General features: G+C 39.2%; 2 protein-coding genes and 1 non-coding gene across 8 annotated transcripts in view; 1 reads left to right on the forward strand and 2 right to left on the reverse strand.

Moving 5' to 3' along the window:
- LOC126260832 (vesicle transport protein USE1) overlaps window positions 1–22975 on the reverse strand; it is a 135301-nt gene that overhangs the window by 44614 nt on the left and 67712 nt on the right. For 4 of the 5 annotated variants that reach the window (XM_049958223.1, XM_049958225.1, XM_049958224.1 and 1 more), the window contains exon 2: window positions 5670–5770. In XM_049958223.1, coding sequence (XP_049814180.1) covers window positions 5670–5765 — 96 coding nt within the window. In that variant the 5' untranslated portion in view covers window positions 5766–5770. Of the gene's footprint in view, window positions 1–5669; window positions 5771–9181; window positions 9314–22975 lie in introns of those variants that run through there. The other variant, XM_049958222.1, reaches the window with a different exon arrangement.
- The window catches only part of LOC126260830 (neuronal acetylcholine receptor subunit alpha-10-like), a 63417-nt gene continuing 49783 nt past the window's right edge, over window positions 9342–22975 (forward strand). For both annotated transcript variants that reach the window (XM_049958219.1, XM_049958220.1), the window contains exons 1-4: window positions 9342–9497; window positions 9590–10057; window positions 11736–11881; window positions 16379–16423. In XM_049958219.1, coding sequence (XP_049814176.1) covers window positions 9434–9497; window positions 9590–10057; window positions 11736–11881; window positions 16379–16423 — 723 coding nt within the window. In that variant the 5' untranslated portion in view covers window positions 9342–9433. The remainder of the gene's footprint in view (window positions 9498–9589; window positions 10058–11735; window positions 11882–16378; window positions 16424–22975) is intronic.
- On the reverse strand, window positions 19663–19735 carry Trnaa-cgc (transfer RNA alanine (anticodon CGC)). Its single transcript has one exon. It is a non-coding gene; the product is annotated as a tRNA-Ala (tRNA).

Below are 22975 nucleotides of genomic sequence, written 5' to 3' on the forward strand. Positions count from 1 at the left end.
CTTTGTGGTCCTTCAATAGAAAAGTACGCCTTACATATTGAAATGTCAGTGTCTTTAAATTTGTGTTTCCGGTCATTATATTTCACAAATGCTGTCTTGTTGGTTTGACAGCTTGAAATTTACAAAGGACAACAAAAATTTAAAGATAGTGATATCTCAATATTAACGCATTGTTTTCTCTTCCACAACTACAAAATCAATTAAGGATGGCCAAGAAGACTGAAACTTGAGATGAATAAATAAACTTAATACAGCAAAAGTGGAAAATGTCACCTTGTTTTAGTATGACAGTGTTTTCTGTAGATGATCTGCCAGAGAGGCTCTTTTCCAATTGATCTTAGGAGGAGAAATTGAGACTTAAAAAAGTTATGTAGATCTCCAATTGCAAATCTAACTACAGGAGTACACGGAATGAGGCTCACTGATTTGGCTCAAACTATGTTAATAGAAGCAGTTAATGCTCTTTTCAAGTTCATAGAATATTTTGCCGGACTGGGCCATCGGATGAGGTATGAGGAAAATTCAAACAATGTCAAACAGGTGCGGTAGCTAAGTACTTGGCTGGCTGTCCACCTGGGAACATTTTGTGCTGCCACTCCTATTGTGGGTCCTAGGTAGACAGGACTTCCTGACCAACAACCCTCACGCTGAGCCTACTGCTGTGCTAGCTGCTGCTGCTGCTGCTGCTGCTGCTGCTGTCTGGCAAGTACGAAATTTAATTTTTTATTTCTGTTCTGCCTTCTTTTGAAAAATCATGGCTTCACTCAATCGATCTAACATAATGCAATATGCATTTGACCAGAATTCTGAAAGACCAACTACATTCAAAATTCATAACTGGATAACAGATGATATGAAAGTTCCTATGGAACACATAAATGGACTTAACTGGATTTCTTGATTAACTCACTGTTCATGAAAATAGACAACACTGATGAAACTGGGAGACTGAGGAGGTGGGGGTGGGGGATGTACTTGCAAATTTCAACACAGAGACAGGTCATTTAGCAACGTTATGATTCAGCATTGAGCTTATGGCATCAGGAATGTAAAAGAATGCACTCTACTTTTTGAAGTGCAGGACAAGGAGATCATAAAGTCTTTCAGGATGTATGGGAATGTTTTTGGACTAACGAGGGAAAAATGGGGTAAATAGACTCAGGGCTGCAGAGTGTAAAAATAGATTTATGAAAACATGTTCCATCATTAAAAATGGTTTGTGGTCACATAGGATTTGTAACATACAATGGACAGTCACTGAGGACAACATAGCAGAAAACCGATGAAGCTGAAAACTAGAAGTTACTGATTTGAAGTGACTTCAACTGTGTTATAGCGAAAGATCACATGTCGACACCAAACACATGCACCAATTTAGATGTTGCCACCAGAAAAATGCAACTCAGAGATGTGTGTGGGAGGAAAAAAAAACCAACACATGCACACACAACCTGAGTACACATTCTCGTACAAAAACAGGAATAGCAGACTTGACAGGATATCATGCCTTGGAACTTAACCCATAAAATATCCTTCGTAGAAATAAAACCATTCACCTTCTCAGAACACAGCTGTCATATTTCAGAAACAAACCTACCAATACAAAAGAAAGACTCAGGCAAAAGCTTTTGGAGAATGCTCACTAGTGACACGAAAGCTACATCACTGCTTAAGGAAATTGATGCTACATGGAGGGAATGCCTCAAGAAGAAGGGGCAGCAGAAACATCTGTAGAATGATGGACAACACATGCTAAACCCATGATCAGAAAAACACTTATAAAATACAGTGTTGAAGGCCATGTGGAAAAATTGCACAGCAGACTTTTATACCCAGCGAATAAGAGACACAATAAATGTTCCAATGGACAATGGGGCAGAGCGCTTGCACAAACTAAGATGTATAAAGGTTAAACTCATGAACATAATAACAGAGGAAACAAAGGGAATCAAAACAAGAAGCCAACCAATGTGGACAATTGAAGAAGAACTGGCCACAATGCACCGTATCAGCAGGATAATTAGAAAAAACAATGCAAAAAGAAATTAAGGAACTCCAAACAGAAGAATTATAACAGCAATACAAGAGATCTTGGAGCAGAAACGTCAACTGTTCAAGAGAGAGGAATTGAGTGACACCATAACAGACATCCTCCTACACAACTTGCCTGATGTTCTGACAGGTGCAGATAGATCAAACCTGGAAGAAAGTATGGAAAAAGAAGATGTCCACAACATCGTTAAATCCAGCCCAGCTGGAAAATCACCAGGATAAGATGGGATTCCCATTGAATTCTACCACATGAGCTGGAACATTGTTGGGGACACCTTCACTAAGTTGTGAATGACAGGACTGGCAGTCAAAAAATACCAGAAGATTTCACAAAGGGACACACAATCTTAACCCAAAAAAAGGTGTACTACAAAGAATAGAGGTTTACAGACCTATCACGCTACTAAACACTGACTATGAAATAGCAGTGTGATGCTTGGCAGACAAGCTGGGGGGAAAAAAAAAAAAAAAAAAAAAAAAGAAAAAAAAAATACAGCAGTAAACAAATCCAAGGCTGTGATCGTGTCAGTGGACTTTGATAAGGCCTTCAACAGAGTAAGCCATGACTATCTACACAAGATTCTAGAAAAACTCAGCCTCGGAGACTCTGTCAATCAAATAACGAAGAATATACTTAACACTGCCACTGCCAGGGCATTAATAAATGGCCGTAACACAAAACTTATACAAGTTCAGAGGTTGGTAAGACAAGGCTGCTAGCTCTTGGTGGCACTACTTGCCTTAGCTCTGAATCCCCTGTTGCATAAAATCAACAAAACCATCAATGGAATCACACCACATGGCATTACAGTAGAAAATAAAGCCTACGCTGATGATGTAGTATTCTTCATAGAAAACAAGGCAGACCTCCGAAGAATACAAGAAGCCCTTCAAAATTTTGAATGAGTGGCAGCGGCAAAAATAAATCTGAAAAATACTGTACTCATACCAAGTACTCAGGAAAAAAGAAGCTTAACAAAAGTAGCACATGGTACTCAGTAGTTGAAACACAAAAATGGATGGCACTTCAGATTTACTCATGTCAAATGAAAATGGCAGCCCAAAACTGTTGTTCAGTTCTATACAAAATAAGAGGACTCACAAGATCAAACGGAAATACAGAGCTAGACTTATTCCAGAAGGTGAATCTCATCAACAAACAATTACTATTAAAAGTGTTGTTTATGGCCCAAATGTCAAGTCAATCAAAAGAGATAATGAGAGACACAGAAGGGGCAATAAACTATCTTCTATGGTGTTGTGAAATCTCTGAAGAGCAGTGCACCCCATGACAATGGTTATACGTGGAGGAGGAGTGGGACTTATCAACCTACAAAGGATATACGAGGCACTTCTGATCCACCATTTGAAAAAAAAAACCATATTGGTTGACAACCGCCTGGCCAGAGTCAGAAAAAGCTCCAGTAAACCTAGGAAAGATCCCTTTCAAACTAAAATACATACATGAATATTACTTGCAAAATGGATAATAGTAGAAACAGCCAATAACCTGCTCATAAGAACGACAAAAAAGCTATATGCAGAACTGAGAGGAGAAGTGCGACACAACAAAACTGAACTTAAAAAGACACCTAACTTTAAATGGTTACAAGTATGGCAAAACTTGGACAAAGCTGCCTTAAATACCAAAGTAAAAGCAAGCACACTTCACGCACAAACGACCGTCAACTACAGCACCTTGGGCCGGAGATGTTGAAGTTTGTAGTCAGGTGTGTGTCAGGTGTGCTTGCTTGTGTGTGTGTGTGTGTGTGTGTGTGTGTGTGTGTGTGTGTGTGTGTGAATGGTGCATGTGTGGGTCTCTTTTACTGACACAGGCTGTGGCCGAAAGCTATATGTGAGTGTCCCTTAATTGTGCCTGTCTGCAGCTTGACGTGTCTTCTTTATTATAAGTAGCAATCTGTCTTTTCCTACAGTGTTGGTATTCCAGCGTAGTTTGAAAGTAAAAACAACCTGGTATAAGGTAATAAATGACATTACGACATTGTGCCCACAAATGTTAAATATGCAGCAATCAACCTGAGACCCCAACTGACAAATGCCTTAATCACGGCTCCAGTGACACCTTAGTACATTGTTTCCAATGCAGGAACACAGCAAGAACATGGCAAGCGTGCACAGAACTGCTAGCATTTGTCACCAGAACCACTCTGGCAAATGTAAAATTGCAGCTACTGACTGCACCAGACACAAAATCTTTCCCCAAACAAAAAAGGCTAAGTGTAGTGTCCTGCGGTCGGCAGGAAAGAACTAACAGTCAATTTGAACACACTTTATTCTAGTTAAAGAAAAATGCTTTCTTGGCATAAACTAAGAGTTAAACGCAAGAACAACCAGAAAAAAAACCACAACTCTCGTGGTGGCAAACCAGATAAGGAAAAAAAGACAATGGAATAACATACTGATCAAAATGTACTCTACACAATACAAAATACAACGTGCTACTACAATGCTATGAAGAGTGAGTACAATGCTAGGGCTGGCATAAGTACTGGCCAGAGCTGTTCCTGGCGGTTGGTAAATACTACTGGTCTGATGGTCTAGGTGTGCTTATAAAGCCAGGTTGACGGAGTGCTACATGAGTCATATGAGTTCCGATTGGTGGAACACTGCCACATGTTGTCTGGCAAAATAGTTCTGTGTTTATTTGGAAAGTCTGTTATTGTTTATGTGCACTGGCAATGTTTCTCTCCGCACTCCTGAAAGGGGGTCGGCAACCCATCTTGCATATCGGTTGTGCGGGTCCTCTAACAGTAAGGGGTCGCTATGACACTAAGTACTACATGGAGGCCAGACTGTGTATTCAATAATCAAATTAAAACACGAAGACAAAACAGAATACCTGTCATACTTCTGGGAGGAAAATATAAAAAAAACATGGTCTCTGAAAGATACAGATCAGAATTCACGATCTTTATGCAAACAGCTCGAGGTGGCCTTCAAGAAAGCCATCAGTCCACGTGATGTCACTGTCTCCCCAACCCTTCACAGACGAAAGCAAAGGTGAGGAAGGTTGCAGCCCACGGCAACCATCGCACCAGCCCCCAGCCTTCCCTGTCTGAACAGGGACCTCTCCTACAACGTGACACAAGAGCTGGTTTTTTTCATCACGACAGTACACAGCAGGAGTAGAAATTTCTACAGATAAATGATACTGTCCCAGTATGTACCAAAAGTTTTGAGCAGCCATCCTATACCTGTTTCTTGCACCATGTGACATAGCTTCATTTCCATGAGAGAAGATTTTATTGCAAAAGTAATAATTTTAATGGTTGAAGTGCCCCTATAATGTGACTATCACATAACACTTGCAAAAAATGATGTAATGGGTAGTTTCAAAAGACAGGTTTACAGTAAAATGGAATCTATTCTGAAAAATGTAAAACACTCTGGGCGGAGCTGAGAAACTTCAACTTTCTGTAACATATGCATTTATAGCTCAATATACACTTTTGCTTAGCTCCATAGTTATGTCTCACTGATACTGATTAGAAATGAAATAGGATGCCTTGTTAATAACATGTTTTATACAACTGCTTAAATGCAGACGTCTTGGCCTAAGGTTGATATTCCACACTGTGGAATTTTCCAATAAATACCTTATCAAGTCTCCAGTCTTTCTTGTCTTCCCTTGCTAGCTCATCACAGTGCAACAGCAGTCGCTGCAAATTGACTTCCAGCTTTGACATCCCCATACTGCCTGTAAACCAAACACAAAGATTCCATTAAAATATGACATACTTGGAAGTTATAACAGCAGATTTTTGGACACATTTATACTGGGCCACATTGAACCATGTCAGCTCAAGACAACATCTAAGATGTTCAAATTTGTAATACATGGTAACAGTTATTTCTGAAGTTCATTGTTTAATTATTTACATTCTGTGTAAACTACTTCTGATTCCACTTCATCATTTCATTCTGCCAGATGTGCAGAGTAGTCCATAGTTCCATCAGCTGATGACTACATGTTTGATATAGGCTGTAATACTCACAATATTAAAAAGGCAAATGTGATTACTTAAAGAAGGTATTTTGAAGAAGGGTGAGAACAAAGATAATCTACTTTGGATATCTACAAGCTTATCTGTCTGAGAAGTGTTGCTAAAATCGTTATGTAGCAGACAGTAGGAGCAGAGGCTACTATGTGGAATCAGTCCTCAATCAATGTGGTTTTAGAAATGGGAAATCGACATATAATTCTGTAAATGAGGCAATATAAAATAATTGTATAGGGAAAAAATCACACCGTCAAGTGGTGGCAGAAAGAAAAACATATAAAAGCTATGGAAATGTGCGAGTTTCTGGAGGCAATGGCTCCTTACTCTGGAAGAAGGGTTAACGGGGAAACAAAGAGGGATGAAGCAAAAGGACTGGCAAGATTTAGGAAATGGGGAAGGTTATGAAAAAGTTGCCCATAACCCTGGGTCGGGAAGACCTATTGGACAGGATGAGAAGAAAAGATTCAATAACTTTAGCAAGAAATACTCAAAGGAAATACATAGTCGCTGTAATCGCAAGCACTACTGCATTGTTTGATCTGGTGGCCAGTACATTTGTACCCCCTAAGGGAGTTGGATTGCCTTCAAGCTCTACAAGGCTTCCTAAAAGACAGAGAGGCAAGAAATGCATGTCCAGATCAACACTTAAGCAAAAAGATTTCTGAAGGCTGTCCACAAGCATCCATCTATTATGGTCCTGTGTTGCACGATTTTATGTAGGGTCCACTCCAAGGAAAACTGCAAAAGAATCAGTGAATGGTCTGACGGCATATGAATCTTGTCAAGAGTAACTTACGAAATGAACTAGGAACAGATTTAACACTGGTCATTGAGAGGTGCACAACTTGTACCTGTAAGTAAGGTTACAAGCAATGCCACAAAACACTATATACATTTGGGAAAAGACCCTGTAAGAGATCCACTAATGTGACTTAATAACACAGCCATAAAAACAAAATTTTAAGTGTCTTCCTGAGTGTGATTCAATTTCTGTGCTCCTATAGAAGAAGCATGTGTGAGAGGTACAAAAGTAACATGGAAAATAATAAGATATGCAATATGATAGTATCAACAGGCTATTTTTAACTGTTATTGTGAAAGTGTCTGGCCTGTTATGCTGCTGCTGGTAGCCAACACAAAGCTTAAACAGGATACAACAAGGGATAGTCATCAGGTTATCAGGAGCCAAAAGGTCATAGAGAAAAATAGGTAAGAAACAAGAGCCTTTTTCTCCGGCAGGAGTGTTGGGATGATGCTGATAAAGGAAGACAAATCCACAAATTCTTTCCAAATATCAAACAAAGGGGCTTTATGTGGTATCTGAACCCCTCAAGATGGCTGATTCACTTTCTGATGGCCCATAGTTTATAAGTATCTTTCACCACATCAAAAGAAAAGTAACAAACAAATGTGCCTGCAGAGAAGAAGATCAAATAGTCTGGTAATGTATGTGGAAGTGACTAGTGCTGAGTGGCAGCAAAAGATTCACAACTGAACACCAAGAGCTAAGGAGATTCTGTACCAAGACTCATCCTTGCAGATCCTAGACAACATTCCTGAGGCAGAGCCAAAATGAGCGCAGGAGACACCATCATTTGAATGTAATAATAACACACACACACACACACACACACACACACACACACACACACACACATTGGTCATAACCATTGTGAAATTGCTCTATTTTCCAACAGTACACACTTAATTTACAAATTTTCCACTCAAATGTGATTGCCTGCTAGTTTATGTTTACTGCATTTGAATTCCTCCCCCCCCCCCCCCCCCAACACCAAGTCACATTATTTGTATGACCACAGGCTAAAATATTTAAGAATTAATTAATTAATTAATTACAAGGCAGTTACTGTGTTTCCCTAAGAAAGTATGCCTAGTCTAAGTTGGTAAATACATGATTTTTTAAAATAGGAAATGACACTGACAGTAACTTCTGTCCAAAAATAAATGAGAGTAACTGAAAGTCCCCCATGGTGATAAGACCAGATTTACGATATGTCAGCTGAAATATGACTGGAACACTCTGTCCAAAACTACTTAATTGTCACAGTGGCCAACTACCACAGTTTCAAAATGGTCACATCAATTTGTGCACACAGGGCAGAACAGAACTGTATTGCCTGTCCATCCCAACCATCTTATTCCTGTTACTTCTGCATGATGTCTTCCATTTTTTCTTATATATAGTCTTGCAGCCTCTAGCATTTTTCAAACAAAGCTGCTACACAACATTATTGTAGCTTTGCTGGTGGTGAGCAATGTTTTCTGTGCTCGGGTGCTATGTTCCACTAGCTCCTGGTATTTTCTACTCCATTTTGTTTGTTATGTCTATACTGTAAAATCACTTTCTGAGTGCTATAAAAATAATTTAATTCAATTTACATAAACAATTCTATAATCTCTATTTCACTAAGATCATATAAATTTATTATGGCCCTCGACCATATTTACAAAATACAGTGGAATGTACGTTCATTCAGAAACATTACAAGGGACAGTCAAATGAAAACAAGACAGATTGAAAAAAAGTATGTAAACTGTTAATACATTTCTACCACTGTGAAAAAAATGTTTGCACTTGCATATGCAACCATGATTGTATCCAGGTGTGGACCTCTTTGTCTGAAGCACACTGACAGCCACAAATGTCTTCCTCCAGGTCTACAAAAACATGGAAATCATGTTGGGAGAGATCAGGACTGTATTGAGGATGCATAAGGGCATCCGAGCAAAACTTCTGAAGCATAGTAGATTCAAGGTTGTTTTGAGTAAGCTGCAGAATACTGAAAGTCATGTTGTTTTTGCCCTGGAAGCCAACCATACAGGCAACCTGCAACTTGTACCACGTTTTCAAATAGTCGTTTAGTAATATAGATATGGAATTGTAATTACTGTTGACGCTTCTGCACACTAGTCAAAAATATGTACTAACTGCCCTTAAATATTTAAGCATTTAAAATAAAAAATCCATAGCAGGAATACAGCTCTACAAGATTACTTCTCATCTCTTCCACTCATGTGTATCTTTGAAACAAAGGAAAGTATGTATACAAAAGTATAAATACAATATATGTTGTTGTGTGAAATACCAATTACTGATGCAGTCTTCACTGAGAGAGCTCTCAGTTTTTGCATATGCTGTTTCCATTTAGGTATCTTTTGTGCCTTAAAGTGATGGTGCTTAAAAAAATTACAATTCTAATCATAGGTACAGACAGCAAGTGAACGGATGCAATAAAAAGCTTTAAACAAGGATAAGATAAATGGATATCAGACAACTTCCTGTCAGTTAGACAGCTAGAGGAATACATGCTTCAGTTGCATTGTGTTTGTGATCCATAATGTACTCTGATGTTTTACTCTTCTTTCTTCTAGTGGGAATCTCAAAGGAAAAAGTTAATGCAAGTATGTGCAGCCATGTACAATTAAAACTGGATCCAGTTTGTGCACGCTAATACTTATTAATATAAAACAACTTGCACATAATTTTCTTTCAGATCTACAATATGGGTGCCAGACTGAGTTTACTGATACATATGCATACAAAAATTTTCATCCAGTAGATGAAATAGCTACATATGCTAATAATGCTTTGATTATAAATTTTTCTGTGAGAGCATCAAGTGATGCCCATATCCTTCTTTCTCCAACATCATCACTCACATTTACTACTCCTGTATATGAGATTGTTCTTGGTGCTGGACAGAACTCATTTTCTGTAATACGTGGAAAACAACGACGGAGGACGATGAATCACACAAGAACGCCATCTATTTTGTCTGCTACAGAAGAACGTGGCTTCTGGATTCGTTTAACGAATAGTCTAATAGAAATTGGAAAAGGAGGTGGAGATGAAAGAATTTTGTATGCTGCAGATCCTCTTCCTTTACATGTTCAATATGTGTGCTTCAGTACATGGTATCAAGTTACTGGAAAGTGGATATATGGCTGTCCTACCAACAGAGGTACAATTATGATGTTCATTTAACTTTGAATGTTAAACTCAATCACAATTTATTGTACATTTTCCTAAGTTGCATAATTATTAGTTTATGATAATGAAAAAGTGACAATCTGCTGTTAAGAATTTAAATGAATTGTCTCCAAACACATTACATCGCAATAAATATGACACCAACAATACTGAAATGAGCAAAATATTTTAATTGAAATCATTATCACAGAGTTACCAATGAACTCTTACGAGAGGAAATGTCAAACATCACAGATGTAATGAATTCACTCTGTATTGTAGTGGAATAAACATGTATTGCATACATTTTATTGCTATGCTCATGATGTTAGATACAGATTTTTTTTTGTTTTAAAATGAGAGACAATTTATATAATAGGGAAATTCCACAAAGTTACAGCAATGATGAAAGCTTTAATGCAGTTGCTATACTTGATAATTTTTTCTGTGATAATTAGTTTGCGTGATATGGGCCCCCAAAAAATGTAAACCTTTCACCTATTTAACAATTTTTATTTTATTCTGTTGACTATCCACAACTATCCATAAAAATAAACTGAAGGTATTTGATAGAAATGAGGCATCTTGATCAATATTTTTTTTTAAATTTGCAACTGATGATAATTACTGCATAATTATATTAACAACACTGAGGTAAATATTTGATCTGTACTTGTGCTATACTTTGGGGCCACACATTTACTTTTTTGAATTGTTATTTACAATAGATTTCAATTTCCTTCAAGTTATATTCTTTTACAAATGCAACAACAGCCTCTGATATAATGTATCTATCAAAAATAATATGGTCTGTTCAATTAACAGAGTATTTAATCTCCTCCCTCACACAAGCAATAGATTCTCTTGTGTGCAAACAATATATTTTTTTATGTGTGGCTAGCATAAACTGAAAACACTATTGTTCCAAATGAATCAACACCCGCCTTACGGATTCAGCTACTTTTCCAAAGATCATATATTGCCTTATATAAGTGCAAGGTCTGTTCTTGATAAAAGGGAACCCATCCTGATAGGGCTGCTGAAGTACATCCCCACACACAAGTTATCCCAGTGTACTCTAATTATCTCTATTGCTTCTCAGTTCTTTACAACTGTTACCTACTTGTCTGTTTCCCTGTTTCTCATTTGGATTAATTCTTTTGGCACTGGAAACTTGCTTTGTAGGATTCTTTTCATTTAATTTACCTGACTTTCGAAGAACTTGATACTTATAAATCTTTCAGAATTGTCTGTTGCTGTATTATTGTGTCTATCAACCAGCAAAACTGCATTCCTTTCTCTTCGTCTGTCCACTTGTAGCACCAAGTTTTGCAGTAGGTCAGTAAGTTTCTGCAGTTTGGATTAATGGCCTCTAATCTATCTTAGCATATTACACAATATTTAAGAAGCTATGGCAAAAAACAGTTTTAGAGCCAGGTTTCACATAACGAACTCTTTACAGTAAACTATTTACCACTGAAATAAGATTGCTTTCTTAAAATAATAATAAACAAGTTTATTCAAAATATACAGCACTAGATACAAATTTCTTAAGTGCAGTAAGAGATTAGAATGGGAGTGTGAAAAAATCGTAACAGTGCATGTAATTTGGACCTAGTAGTCTAACAAAACAACTGAATAATTAATAACTGTTTTTCACATATCAACAGGATATCAACAAGAAGAACAATTGACTATAACACAGAAACTGCGTAAGGACATGTTGACATATTATGATCCATATTCACGACCCACTGTCGCCGAAGATCAAATCACAACAGTATACATTGATTTACAGTGTTTAAATGTGAAACTGGTAAGTCCGAGCATCAGTCCACAAATTAGGTGAACAACTATGACTTTTCCTGTGCATCTTCAGTTGTTTTGCAATGTAAGAAATATTCTGTAAGTTTTGGGCATGCAACTGCAGAAATTCTTTGTCTTCTACTGATATTTCAGCCACAAATCTTCTGGCAATCCTTGAAGAAAGCCAAGAGACTGATAAGTTGCAAACAGCTATCTTACATGCACCACAGCAGTGGCACGGTGCAAGCAAATCTGCAACAAATATGCTGGTGTGTGGCTTAGAGGAGTTCTTGAAGATGTGCACTAGCTATGGGAAATGAGGAAAGTGCTCAAATGGCTCAATCATTCTTTGGTGAATTTTTGCTGCCAGGTGTGGTGACTCTTCTGTGATCTAGTTCGAGTAAGCCTTCCAAAATCCCTTCATCAAGCAAGACAAAGTAAATATTCCAGAAATTGAATCAAGAACAGCTGCCAACATGAGTAACGCAGAAGCAGATGTCCTCGGACTAGAGAAGCAACTTAGATCACTTAACAAAAGCAGGTCTTCTGGTCCATACACTATACTGGTTCTTTCAGAGTGCACTGATACAATAGCTCCATTTTTAACAACCATATACAACCGTACCCAGACTGGAAAATTGCACAGGTCACACCAATATTCAAGAGAGGTAGTAGGAGTCATCTGCTAAATTACAGGCCCATATCATTAACACTGACATGCAGCAACAAATCTTGTGTTCGATCATCATGAATTTCCTTAGAGAGAACGATCTATTGACACATGGTCAACATGGACTTAGAAAACATAGTTCTTGTGAAACACAACTAGCTCTTTACTCATGCAAAGTGTTGAGTGCTATTGATGAGGGATACCAAATTGATCCCGTATTTCTAGATTTCCAGAAGGCTTTTGACACTGTACTACACAAGCAGCTTGTAGTGAAATTGCGTGCTTATGGAATATGTTACTGGTTTCGTGATTTCCTGTCAGAGAGGTCACAGTTCATAGTAACTGACAGAATGTCATCGAGTAAAACAGAAGTGATTTCTGGCATTCCTCATGGCAGTGTTATAGGCCCTTTGCTGGTCCTTATCTATATAAACAATTTAGGAGACAATCTGAGGAGCCATCTTAGGTTGTTTACACATGACACTGTCGTTTATCGACTGGTAGTCATCAGAAGATCAAAACAAATTGCAAAATGATTTAGAAAATATATTTGTATGGTGCAAAAATTGGCAGTTGACCCTAAATAACAGAAAGTGTGAGGTCATCCACATGAGTGCTAAAAGGAATCTGTTAAACTTTGGATACAAAATGAATCAGTCAAATCTAATGTCTGAAAATTCAACTAAATACCTAGGAATTACAAACAACTTAAATTGGAAGGAACACATTGTGGGAAGGCTAACTAAAGACCGCATTTTATTGGCAGGACATGTAGAAAATGTAACAGATCTACTAAAGAGACTGCTTACACTATGCTTGTCCATCCTCTTTTACAATATTGCTGTGCAGTGTTGGGATACTTACCAGATAGGATTGATGGATTACATTGAGAGAGTTCAAAGAAGGGCAGCACGTTCTGTATGTCACTGAAATGATACAGGATTTGGGATGGACATAACGAAAACAAAGGCGTGTTTAGTTGCGGTGGAATTTTCTCATGAAATTTCAATCACCTACTTTCTCCTCTGAATGCGAAAATATTTTGCTGACGTTGACCTACACAGGGAGAAACGATCATAATAAAATAATGAAAATAAGAGCTCGCACGCAAAGATACAGATGTTTGTTTTTTCCAGACGCTGTCCCAGATTGGAATAATAGAGAATTACTGTGAAGGTGGTTCGATGAACCCTCTTCCAAGCACTTAAATGTGATTTACAGAGTATCTGTGAAGATGCAGATGAAGGCTGGATTTTATGTCTCGTTCAAATAAAAACCACTATCATGATTTATTAAGTCTTGTGTTAACTGAATTTCCACAACTTCCATTATCACTGAGTAACAAATTATGAGATAATTGCTTTCTTGTGATTCACAGAGTGGCCTATATGGATGTGGTGTTCTGCCACAACTGACTTGTAAGGTTGTAGCAAGTGAGTGTACAGTTGATTTTCAATACACCTTTTGTGAACAGTCCATGTTGCTTGCCACCACTCCCACAAGGAAACAGATAAACATCTGCCTCATGAGCAACAAGTTACCTTTGACTGAGCTGATGATATTTGTCTTCATAGGAGGGTAAAAATAATTTTGGGTTGATGTCTGTTGCAGATCTCTGCTATCTTCAAGGAAAGAACACTTACAAAAAGCATAAATGTAACATACTTGTCTGCATCACCCTCATTTTTCTAATTCTGTATCTAATCCTTTGTTTAATGTCAAGTGTTTTCTGAATCTGTTGCTGAGGATATCCATTTGGTTTGAAAACGTTCTTCAAGTAAACGAGCTCATCTTGCAGGTTGAAATATCACGTGCCCTATGTGCCGAAGTTTTAAGGACAGACACTGTTTAGCAAAGATAATAGCAACAACTAGCACAGTATGTACAGTTCCAAGTGCAAGGGTTGGGGATATACTGTGTGTCCTGAGGCATCCACTGTCCAATGGTAAAATAAAACAGAAACTTTTTTGTGTGTGTGTGTGTGTGTGTGTGTGTGTATGTGTGTGTGTGTGTCCTATGTTACCGAAGCCAAACATTGTTTAAAAGAATATTTTACAATGCTAGCTTAAATAGATTACATTACTGCACATTATTAGTAATATACACAACAATTGGTTCCGCTAAGAAACTGATCAACGGAGTACAATGAGCTGCCCATTAATAAATACTTAAAGAGTCCTCTTAAGCAGTACTTTATAAATGGCCAAACTTTTTATGGTTACTGACAACTATTGAACAGATGTAGAGATTAGATTAGATCAGATTAGTAGTTGTTCCATAGATCATGAATACGACACTTCGTAATGATGTTGAACTTGTCAGGTTAATAAAAGGTGTCTATACAAGATATTACATTACACAAAATATTACATGACACTTAATAGTGTGTTTTTTTTTTTTTTTGGGGGGGGGGGGGGGGGAATTACCCACTTACTATATCCAAAAATTCATCTAATGAGTAGAAGGAGTTGCCATTCAGAAATTCTTTTAATTTCCTTTTAAATGCTACAGGGCTATCTGTCAGACTTGTGATGCTATTAGGTAAATGACCACAGACTTTTGTGGCAGCATAATTTACCCCCTTCTGAGCCAAAGTTATATTTAACCTTGAGTGGTAAAGATCATCCTTTCTCCTAGTATTGTAGCCATGTACACTGCTATTACTTTTGAATTTGTTTGGATTGTTAATAACAAATTTCATAAGTGTATATATATATATATATATATATATATATATATATATATATATATATATATATATATATATATATATATATATTTTTTTTTTGTGAGGCTACAGTGAAGATCACTAGCTCTTTAAATAAGTCTCTGCAGGATGATCTTGGATGAGCTCAAGTAATTATTCAGATTACACACTTTTGTGCAATGAACACTCTTTTACTCAATGATGAGTTACCCCAGAATATGATGCCATACGAAAGCAGAGAATGAAAATAGGCGTGGTAAGCTAATTTATCGAGATGTATATCACCAAAATTTTCAATGACCCAAACAGCATAAGTAGCTAAACTCAAACGTTTCAGCAGATCTTCAGTGTGTTTTTTCCAGTTCAATCCCTCATCAATGCATACACCTAGATATTTTGAATATTCTACCTTAGCTACCGATTTTTGATCAAAGTCTATATTTATTAATGGTGTCATTCCATTTACTGTGTAGAACTGTATATACTGTGTTTTGTCAATGTTTAATGAGAGCCCATTTGCAGAGAACCACTTAATGATTTTCTGAAAAATATTGTTTACAATTTCATCAGTTAATTCTTGTCTGTATGTTCCTGAATAATGTGTGCCCTTTTAGATCAAAACAAGTTTTAGTTACTATACAGTATAGAACATAGTAGCTTTTTATAGTACCTGTTTCACTTTACTAATAAATCTCTCCATATCCTTAAAAGATTATCTTCTTGCTGAGTTCAGTGGAAAATGTATGTATGGATGGATGCAATAAATATATGATAAAGGACTTCATTTGGAAGAATGTTCTATTGCTCAACACATGTAAAAGGCAATTAGAAGTGAAACATAGCTGCACTACACCTATAATGGTGTTTAGAACCTTTTTTCCAAATTTTGTTTTTCTATATGAAAGCTGAAGTACTGCTTTCATTATTACTGCTTTTGTTGTAAACAATTAAATACAATTTGAAGTTGCATTATCTGACCACAGGTCTTTCCTCGAGAATGTTAATAATTATAAGAATTTATATTAAACAAATTACACAGAATATTTTTTATTAAAATTAATAGCAAATTGCATAACTTTTCTCACACATTTAATTGAATAAAACCTTGCATTTCTCTATTCTCTGTCTAGGATGAGAAGAAATCCATATTCACTGTGAATGGGGTCATGCGAATGGTGAGTCTTATTTTTATATGTTTTATTTGCAGTTTTATCACCTTTTTCATTTATGCATCAGTGTCTTCAAACTAAAATATGGTGGTGTTGGTGTTCTTGAACCCGAAACCCTTTAATGAAAAAAATTTTTGTCTCCAGAATGTGGCTAGCAACGTGGCACACCGTTCCTCATTGCTATGTTCCAGGGTCCTGATAGGTCTCATACTGTTCACAATGTCTTATGGGACCAACTAAAAGTGTATGGGATTGCCAGCTGGAAGATGCCAAGGTTAGATTCCATTGTCTAAGCGGAAAACGAAAAGTTGTCTTTCTTCATATCATCTGGCTCTGTTCCATTCCTAGCATTCTGAAATTCTTTTATTTAGAGAGAAATTACACGAAAAGGAAGAATGGAAGAATACGATGTTCAGGTACCGAATGAATGAGCAGTTCTGAAGCCAAGGTACGGAGATGCATAAGACGAAGGAAACAGCTCAGACGTAATTTTGTTGTAGTCTATATCCGAGTTACATCTACATACATAGGTGGTAAAGCCACAGCGAAGTGCATAGCAGACGGTATTCCCCATAGTACCCTGTACAAGGATTTCTTCCTTTTTCTTATGTGTATGTAATACCAGAACACTGATTGCTCAAACAGCTCTGTAATTAATTTAACCTTGTCTTTGAAGTCTGCACAGGAGTGATACAAATGGGCAAAAGATGAGAAACAGAGTGAGTACAAGTCTAAAGTTGAGGGTTGCATATACTAGAACTCAAGGTGCCACTGTTACATCAATACCTTCCTTCTTACTACAGTTCTGAGAGTATAATGAGCCTGAAAAGGCCAGTGCTGTGGTCACTTCCTACTTGTTGATTCATTCTCTCTTACTGAAGCATACAGGAGTGAGGCTAACTCAAACTTAGTACTGAAGTCTAGTGCACAATCTCACTACAGTACGGTAGCATTGGCAGGGCAAATGACCGATTGTTGGGATCAGATGGCCTCTGACAAAGCTGTCTTTTGCAAGATTGTGAAATGTGTGAGACAAAAATAGAGTGATGCAGTGTATACAATAGAAAATGTGATGCATCAGAGGAAGAACAATGTTTGGAAATGTTTAACGCTATATTTCAAGCTTCAGATGAAAAACATGCAAAGTTCATCCAATTAAAACAAAATTGTTGTTTTCTTTTTTGTTTCACCTCCACCATATAGTCTACTTGCATCCAACTACAGATTCGAGTGGAATACGCAGTGGAAGAGATTTGCAAGTTGAGTATCTGAGTGTACGGAGACAGGGAGTTTGGAGTTGAAATCGTACTACCTGCTGGCGAGTTTAAAGCAAGTATGTGGAGCTCTTTCTAATCTCTAGTAGGGGCCCCTAGATTCCTCATTTAATACTAACTCTTGAAACTTTGTAAGTAGCTTTCAGAAGATAGCTGATGTCTATCTTCAAGCATCTGCCAGTATAGGTTTTTCCATGTTTTTTTTTGTGACAATCTGCTTTGTGAGTTGAACAAACCTGACTACTTTTGCTGCCCTTAAAATTCAATACAGCCTGTTAGTTCTGTGTGGTATGGGTCTCATACACTTGAGGAGTAATATTATAGGTGTGTCACATGAGTAATACGTAAGCAGTCTCCTTTGAAGACTGACTGCTGTACAGGCTACCACCAGTCTAAGGGGTATCAGTAGTAATGAGTTAACAGTTTGAAAAATTTTTCATAACAGCCAGTACTTTGATACTTCCTGTCATGGCCTGTGAACCACTTTCAACAATCGTTATAGCCCGGAAGTAGTTATTTCCAGTTAGGATTGCTTGTGGGCAAAGTGTTCCCAGGTGTTGACTGTAAAAGCCAACAAAATGAGTGAGGGAGGTAGCACGAGCTGGATGCAGGGGATATGGAGTGTTGGTTGCACAGCTGACTCTCTCTCTCTCGATGGATTTCTTTCTCCCTCTCCTTTCCTATGTCCCTCACTCTTCTGAGTGACTGGTGCTGCTACACCAAACCTAGGGCACACCCATTGTACTCTGTAATGCAGAATATATTTTGGTTTTACCTCTTAAATGCATTGTTTTCTTATGAACATGTCTGGATGACCCACATGATGACCCACGTCCACCTAATGGCTTGTACTCTGAATTTTTCCAGTAACCTACCAAAATCTGTCACTTTACCTATGACTGATCCTATGTGTTTCAACTTCATGTCTCCACAAACTGTTATAACCAGACATTTGCATGATTTAAGCAACACCAACTGAGACTATCAGTATTGTAGTCACAGAATGCCATTCTGCATTTTATGAAGAGTACAATTTTATATTTCTCAAAGTTAAGTAGGTTGTCTATGTGACCTGATGCTTTCCCATCATACATGCTGTTTGAAGGGCTCTCGGGTGTCAAACCAGATACAATTGTCGAATGCCCATGATATTTTGGCAAATAATCATCAGGTGGTCTATCAGCACCACTTGATGGTGGCAGATCATTATTCGCTGAAATATCGTGTGCATTCATGATTATATCTGGCTGGACACCTGAGAACTCTTCAAATAAGTTTTCTACCTTTGCAGCACTCTGAAATCTTATCAACCTCTGACTGAATATTTTGAGCATTAAAGAAAAGAGGTGTCACTATTTTACTAGGAGATTTAGAGGTCCTGTGGGAGATTATCCAGCCCACAAGAGAACAAACAAGAATGGTGAGAGATTAGTGGAACTGTGTAGGACACACAAGATGAGAATAATGACCACCCATTACAAAGATAAGCTAAGCAAGAAAATAACGCGGGTCAGCCCTGAAAACAGGATTGGGGAAAAACAGCTAGACCGTGTAGCAATCTGTGAAAAGAATCACAGAGAGATTATGAAAACGAAAGTGAGGAAAAATACCAGGATGGAATCAGATCACGACCTTATCGAAATAAAATGCAGATGGATACCCAACAGAGCAAGGAAATGTAGGACCATAAACACCCACAGAATCGACCTAGATCTTCTGAAAAAACACAGAGCAGAGTATGCAAAGAGAATGGTAGTTCAGAGTTTCTGGAAGAGAGTGAGAGGTATGATGGGAGAAGATAGGTTAGGTTAGTGTTGTTTAACGTACCGTCGACAACGAGGTCATTAGAGACGGAGCACAAGCTCGAGTTAGGGAAGGATGGGGAAGGAAATTGTCCGTGCCCTTTTAAAGGAACCATCCCAGCATTTGCCTGAAACGATTTAGGGAAATCACGGAAAACCTAAATCAGGATGGCTGGAGACGGGATTGAACCGTCGTCCTCCCGAATGCGAGTCCAGTGTGCTAACCACTGCGCCACCTAGCTCGGTGATGGAAGAAGAGGCAGTGCGACTGGCCACTCACAACAAGAAAAGGAAGCATGAGTGGTGGACGGAAGAAAGCATGAGTGGTGGACGGAAGAATGTGAGAATGCAGTCGAGACCAGGAGGAAAGCATGGGTGAAATAGAAATCCTGTAAAAAGCAAGAAGACTGGTCGAAATTCCAGAGTGCGAGAAAAATTGCTAACAAAATGATCAGAAATGCCAAGAGAAGTAGATGGAATGAGAAACTTGAAGAAGCAAACACAGCCTTGAAGAAACACAAACCACACATCTTTTTCAGAGAAATGAAGAGCAGAATTAGAGGTTTCGAGGCATAAGAATCCTTCGTAATAGTACAAGATGGCACAATAAAAATTGGCGAGAAAGAGGTTTGCGAGGAAATGGCTAGGAATTTTAGAGATTTGCTGAATGCAGAAGCACCGACAGTAAAGTGGATCCCTTACGCTCTAGGGACAAAAGTCAGGATAGACAATGTACCCAACATGGCAGAAGTAGCAGAGGCAATTAAAAACCTCAAAAACAACAAGGGATCAGGCAATGATGGTATCTGTGCTGAAGAGATCAAGTGGGGTGGACCTGAAATAGAAAGAAGTATGTACAATATAATAATGGATATCTGGAAAGAAGCCATTATAATACCACTAAACAAGAAAGGGGACAAGAAAGTACTGGATAACTACAGGGGCGTCTCTCTCATAAACATAGGGTACAAGGTTGTGTCGAGAAGCTTGCTGAACAGAGTTGAAGAACAACTGGGGCAGACAATAGGAGAGTACCAGTGTGGCTTTAAAAAAAAGGGAGGAACTGTACAAACAGATATTTGGAATAAAAATGATAATAGAACACAGGCACAGGGAAGGAAAAAAGACAATAGTGACATTTGTGAACTTTCAAAAGGCCTATGATTCAGCTGACAGAAGTATTCTGCCTGGTGTGTTATAAGATAGAGGACTGGATGCTACATCACACACAATAATAAAGGAAACGTTAAGCAACACTACTGCCAGGATCAGGCACTGCAGTACGCTGTCACACAGTTTTGAAATAAAAACCGGAGTCCGGCTAGGGGACAGATTGTCACCAATTTTATTTAACCTGGTTTTGGATGAAGTAGCGAGACAGTGGAGACAACTAAATAGTAACATGAAGATCAAAGAGGTGCAAATACACTCCTGGAAATGGAAAAAAGAACACATTGACACCGGTGTGTCAGACCCACCATACTTGCTCCGGACACTGCGAGAGGGCTGTACAAGCAATGATCACACGCACGGCACAGCGGACACACCAGGAACCGCGGTGTTGGCCGTCGAATGGCGCTGGCTGCGCAGCATTTGTGCACCGCCGCCGTCAGTGTCAGCCAGTTTGCCGTGGCATACGGAGCTCCATCGCAGTCTTTAACACTGGTAGCATGCCGCGACAGCGTGGACGTGAACCGTATGTGCAGTTGACGGACTTTGAGCGAGGGCGTATAGTGGGCATGCGGGAGGCCGGGTGGACGTACCGCCGAATTGCTCAACACGTGGGGCGTGAGGTCTCCACAGTACATCGATGTTGTCGCCAGTGGTCGGCGGAAGGTGCACGTGCCCGTCGACCTGGGACCAGACCGCAGCGACGCACGGATGCACGCCAAGACCGTAGGATCCTACGCAGTGCCGTAGGGGACCGCACCGCCACTTCCCAGCAAATTAGGGACACTGTTGCTCCTGGGGTATCGGCGAGGACCATTCGCAACCGTCTCCATGAAGCTGGGCTACGGTCCCGCACACCGTTAGGCCGTCTTCCGCTCACGCCCCAACATCGTGCAGCCCGCCTCCAGTGGTGTCGCGACAGGCGTGAATGGAGGGACGAATGGAGACGTGTCGTCTTCAGCGATGAGAGTCGCTTCTGCCTTGGTGCCAATGATGGTCGTATGCGCGTTTGGCGCCGTGCAGGTGAGCGCCACAATCAGGACTGCATACGACCGAGGCACACAGGGCCAACACCCGGCATCATGGTGTGGGGAGCGATCTCCTACACTGGCCGTACACCACTGGTGATCGTCGAGGGGACACTGAATAGTGCACGGTACATCCAAACCGTCATCGAACCCATCGTTCTACCATTCCTAGACCGGCAAGGGAACTTGCTGTTCCAACAGGACAATGCACGTCCGCATGTATCCCGTGCCACCCAACGTGCTCTAGAAGGTGTAAGTCAACTACCCTGGCCAGCAAGATCTCCGGATCTGTCCCCCATTGAGCATGTTTGGGACTGGATGAAGCGTCGTCTCACGCGGTCTGCACGTCCAGCACGAACGCTGGTCCAACTGAGGCGCCAGGTGGAAATAGCATGGCAAGCCGTTCCACAGGACTACATCCAGCATCTCTACGATCGTCTCCATGGGAGAATAGCAGCCTGCATTGCTGCGAAAGGTGGATATACACTGTACTAGTGCCGACATTGTGCATGCTCTGTTGCCTGTGTCTATGTGCCTGTGGTTCTGTCAGTGTGATCATGTGATGTATCTGACCCCAGGAATGTGTCAATAAAGTTTCCCCTTCCTGGGACAATGAATTCACGGTGTTCTTATTTCAATTTCCAGGAGTGTAGGATACAAGATCAAACATAATGCAATAGTAGACTGTCTGGCATTCGCAGATGACATGGCACTTTTAAATGAGACAGAAGAATAGGCAAAGACAGCACTAAAAAATTTAGCTGAAACAGCAGAAAAAGTCCGACTGAAGATTGCATATAAGAAGACCAAGACATTGAACACTGAGTCTGACTGGAAGATAGATGACCAAACGGTTGACAAAGTTAACAGTTTTTGCTATTTTGGGGAGAAGATAACTGGTGGCATACAAAGCAACAGTAGCACAGTAGACAGGGCACAGCTTTTGCAGAAGCTTCGGTATGCGGTGAATTTAACATATGGCAAGAAAAATCTGTCATGGAATTCAAAACTGTGACATTACACAGCAACTGTAAGAAATGCTGCTCTGTATGCATCAGAAATGATCACACTCGGCAAGAGAGCTTCTATACAGCTGGAGGAGGAGGAGCGGAAAAATTTGAGAGGCATATGGGACACCAAAAAACATGGGGATATCTGGATACACAGAACATGACAGGAACTGTATGAAAATATTTAACCCATATCGAGCGAGATACGGAAGAAGAAGTTACGATTTGTTGGGCACATCGTGGGGCTGGACAAGGAGAGGTTGACTAAGAAGAT

The sequence above is a fragment of the Schistocerca nitens genome, chromosome 5, assembly GCF_023898315.1.
Source record: "Schistocerca nitens isolate TAMUIC-IGC-003100 chromosome 5, iqSchNite1.1, whole genome shotgun sequence".
NCBI lineage: Eukaryota > Metazoa > Arthropoda > Insecta > Orthoptera > Acrididae > Schistocerca > Schistocerca nitens.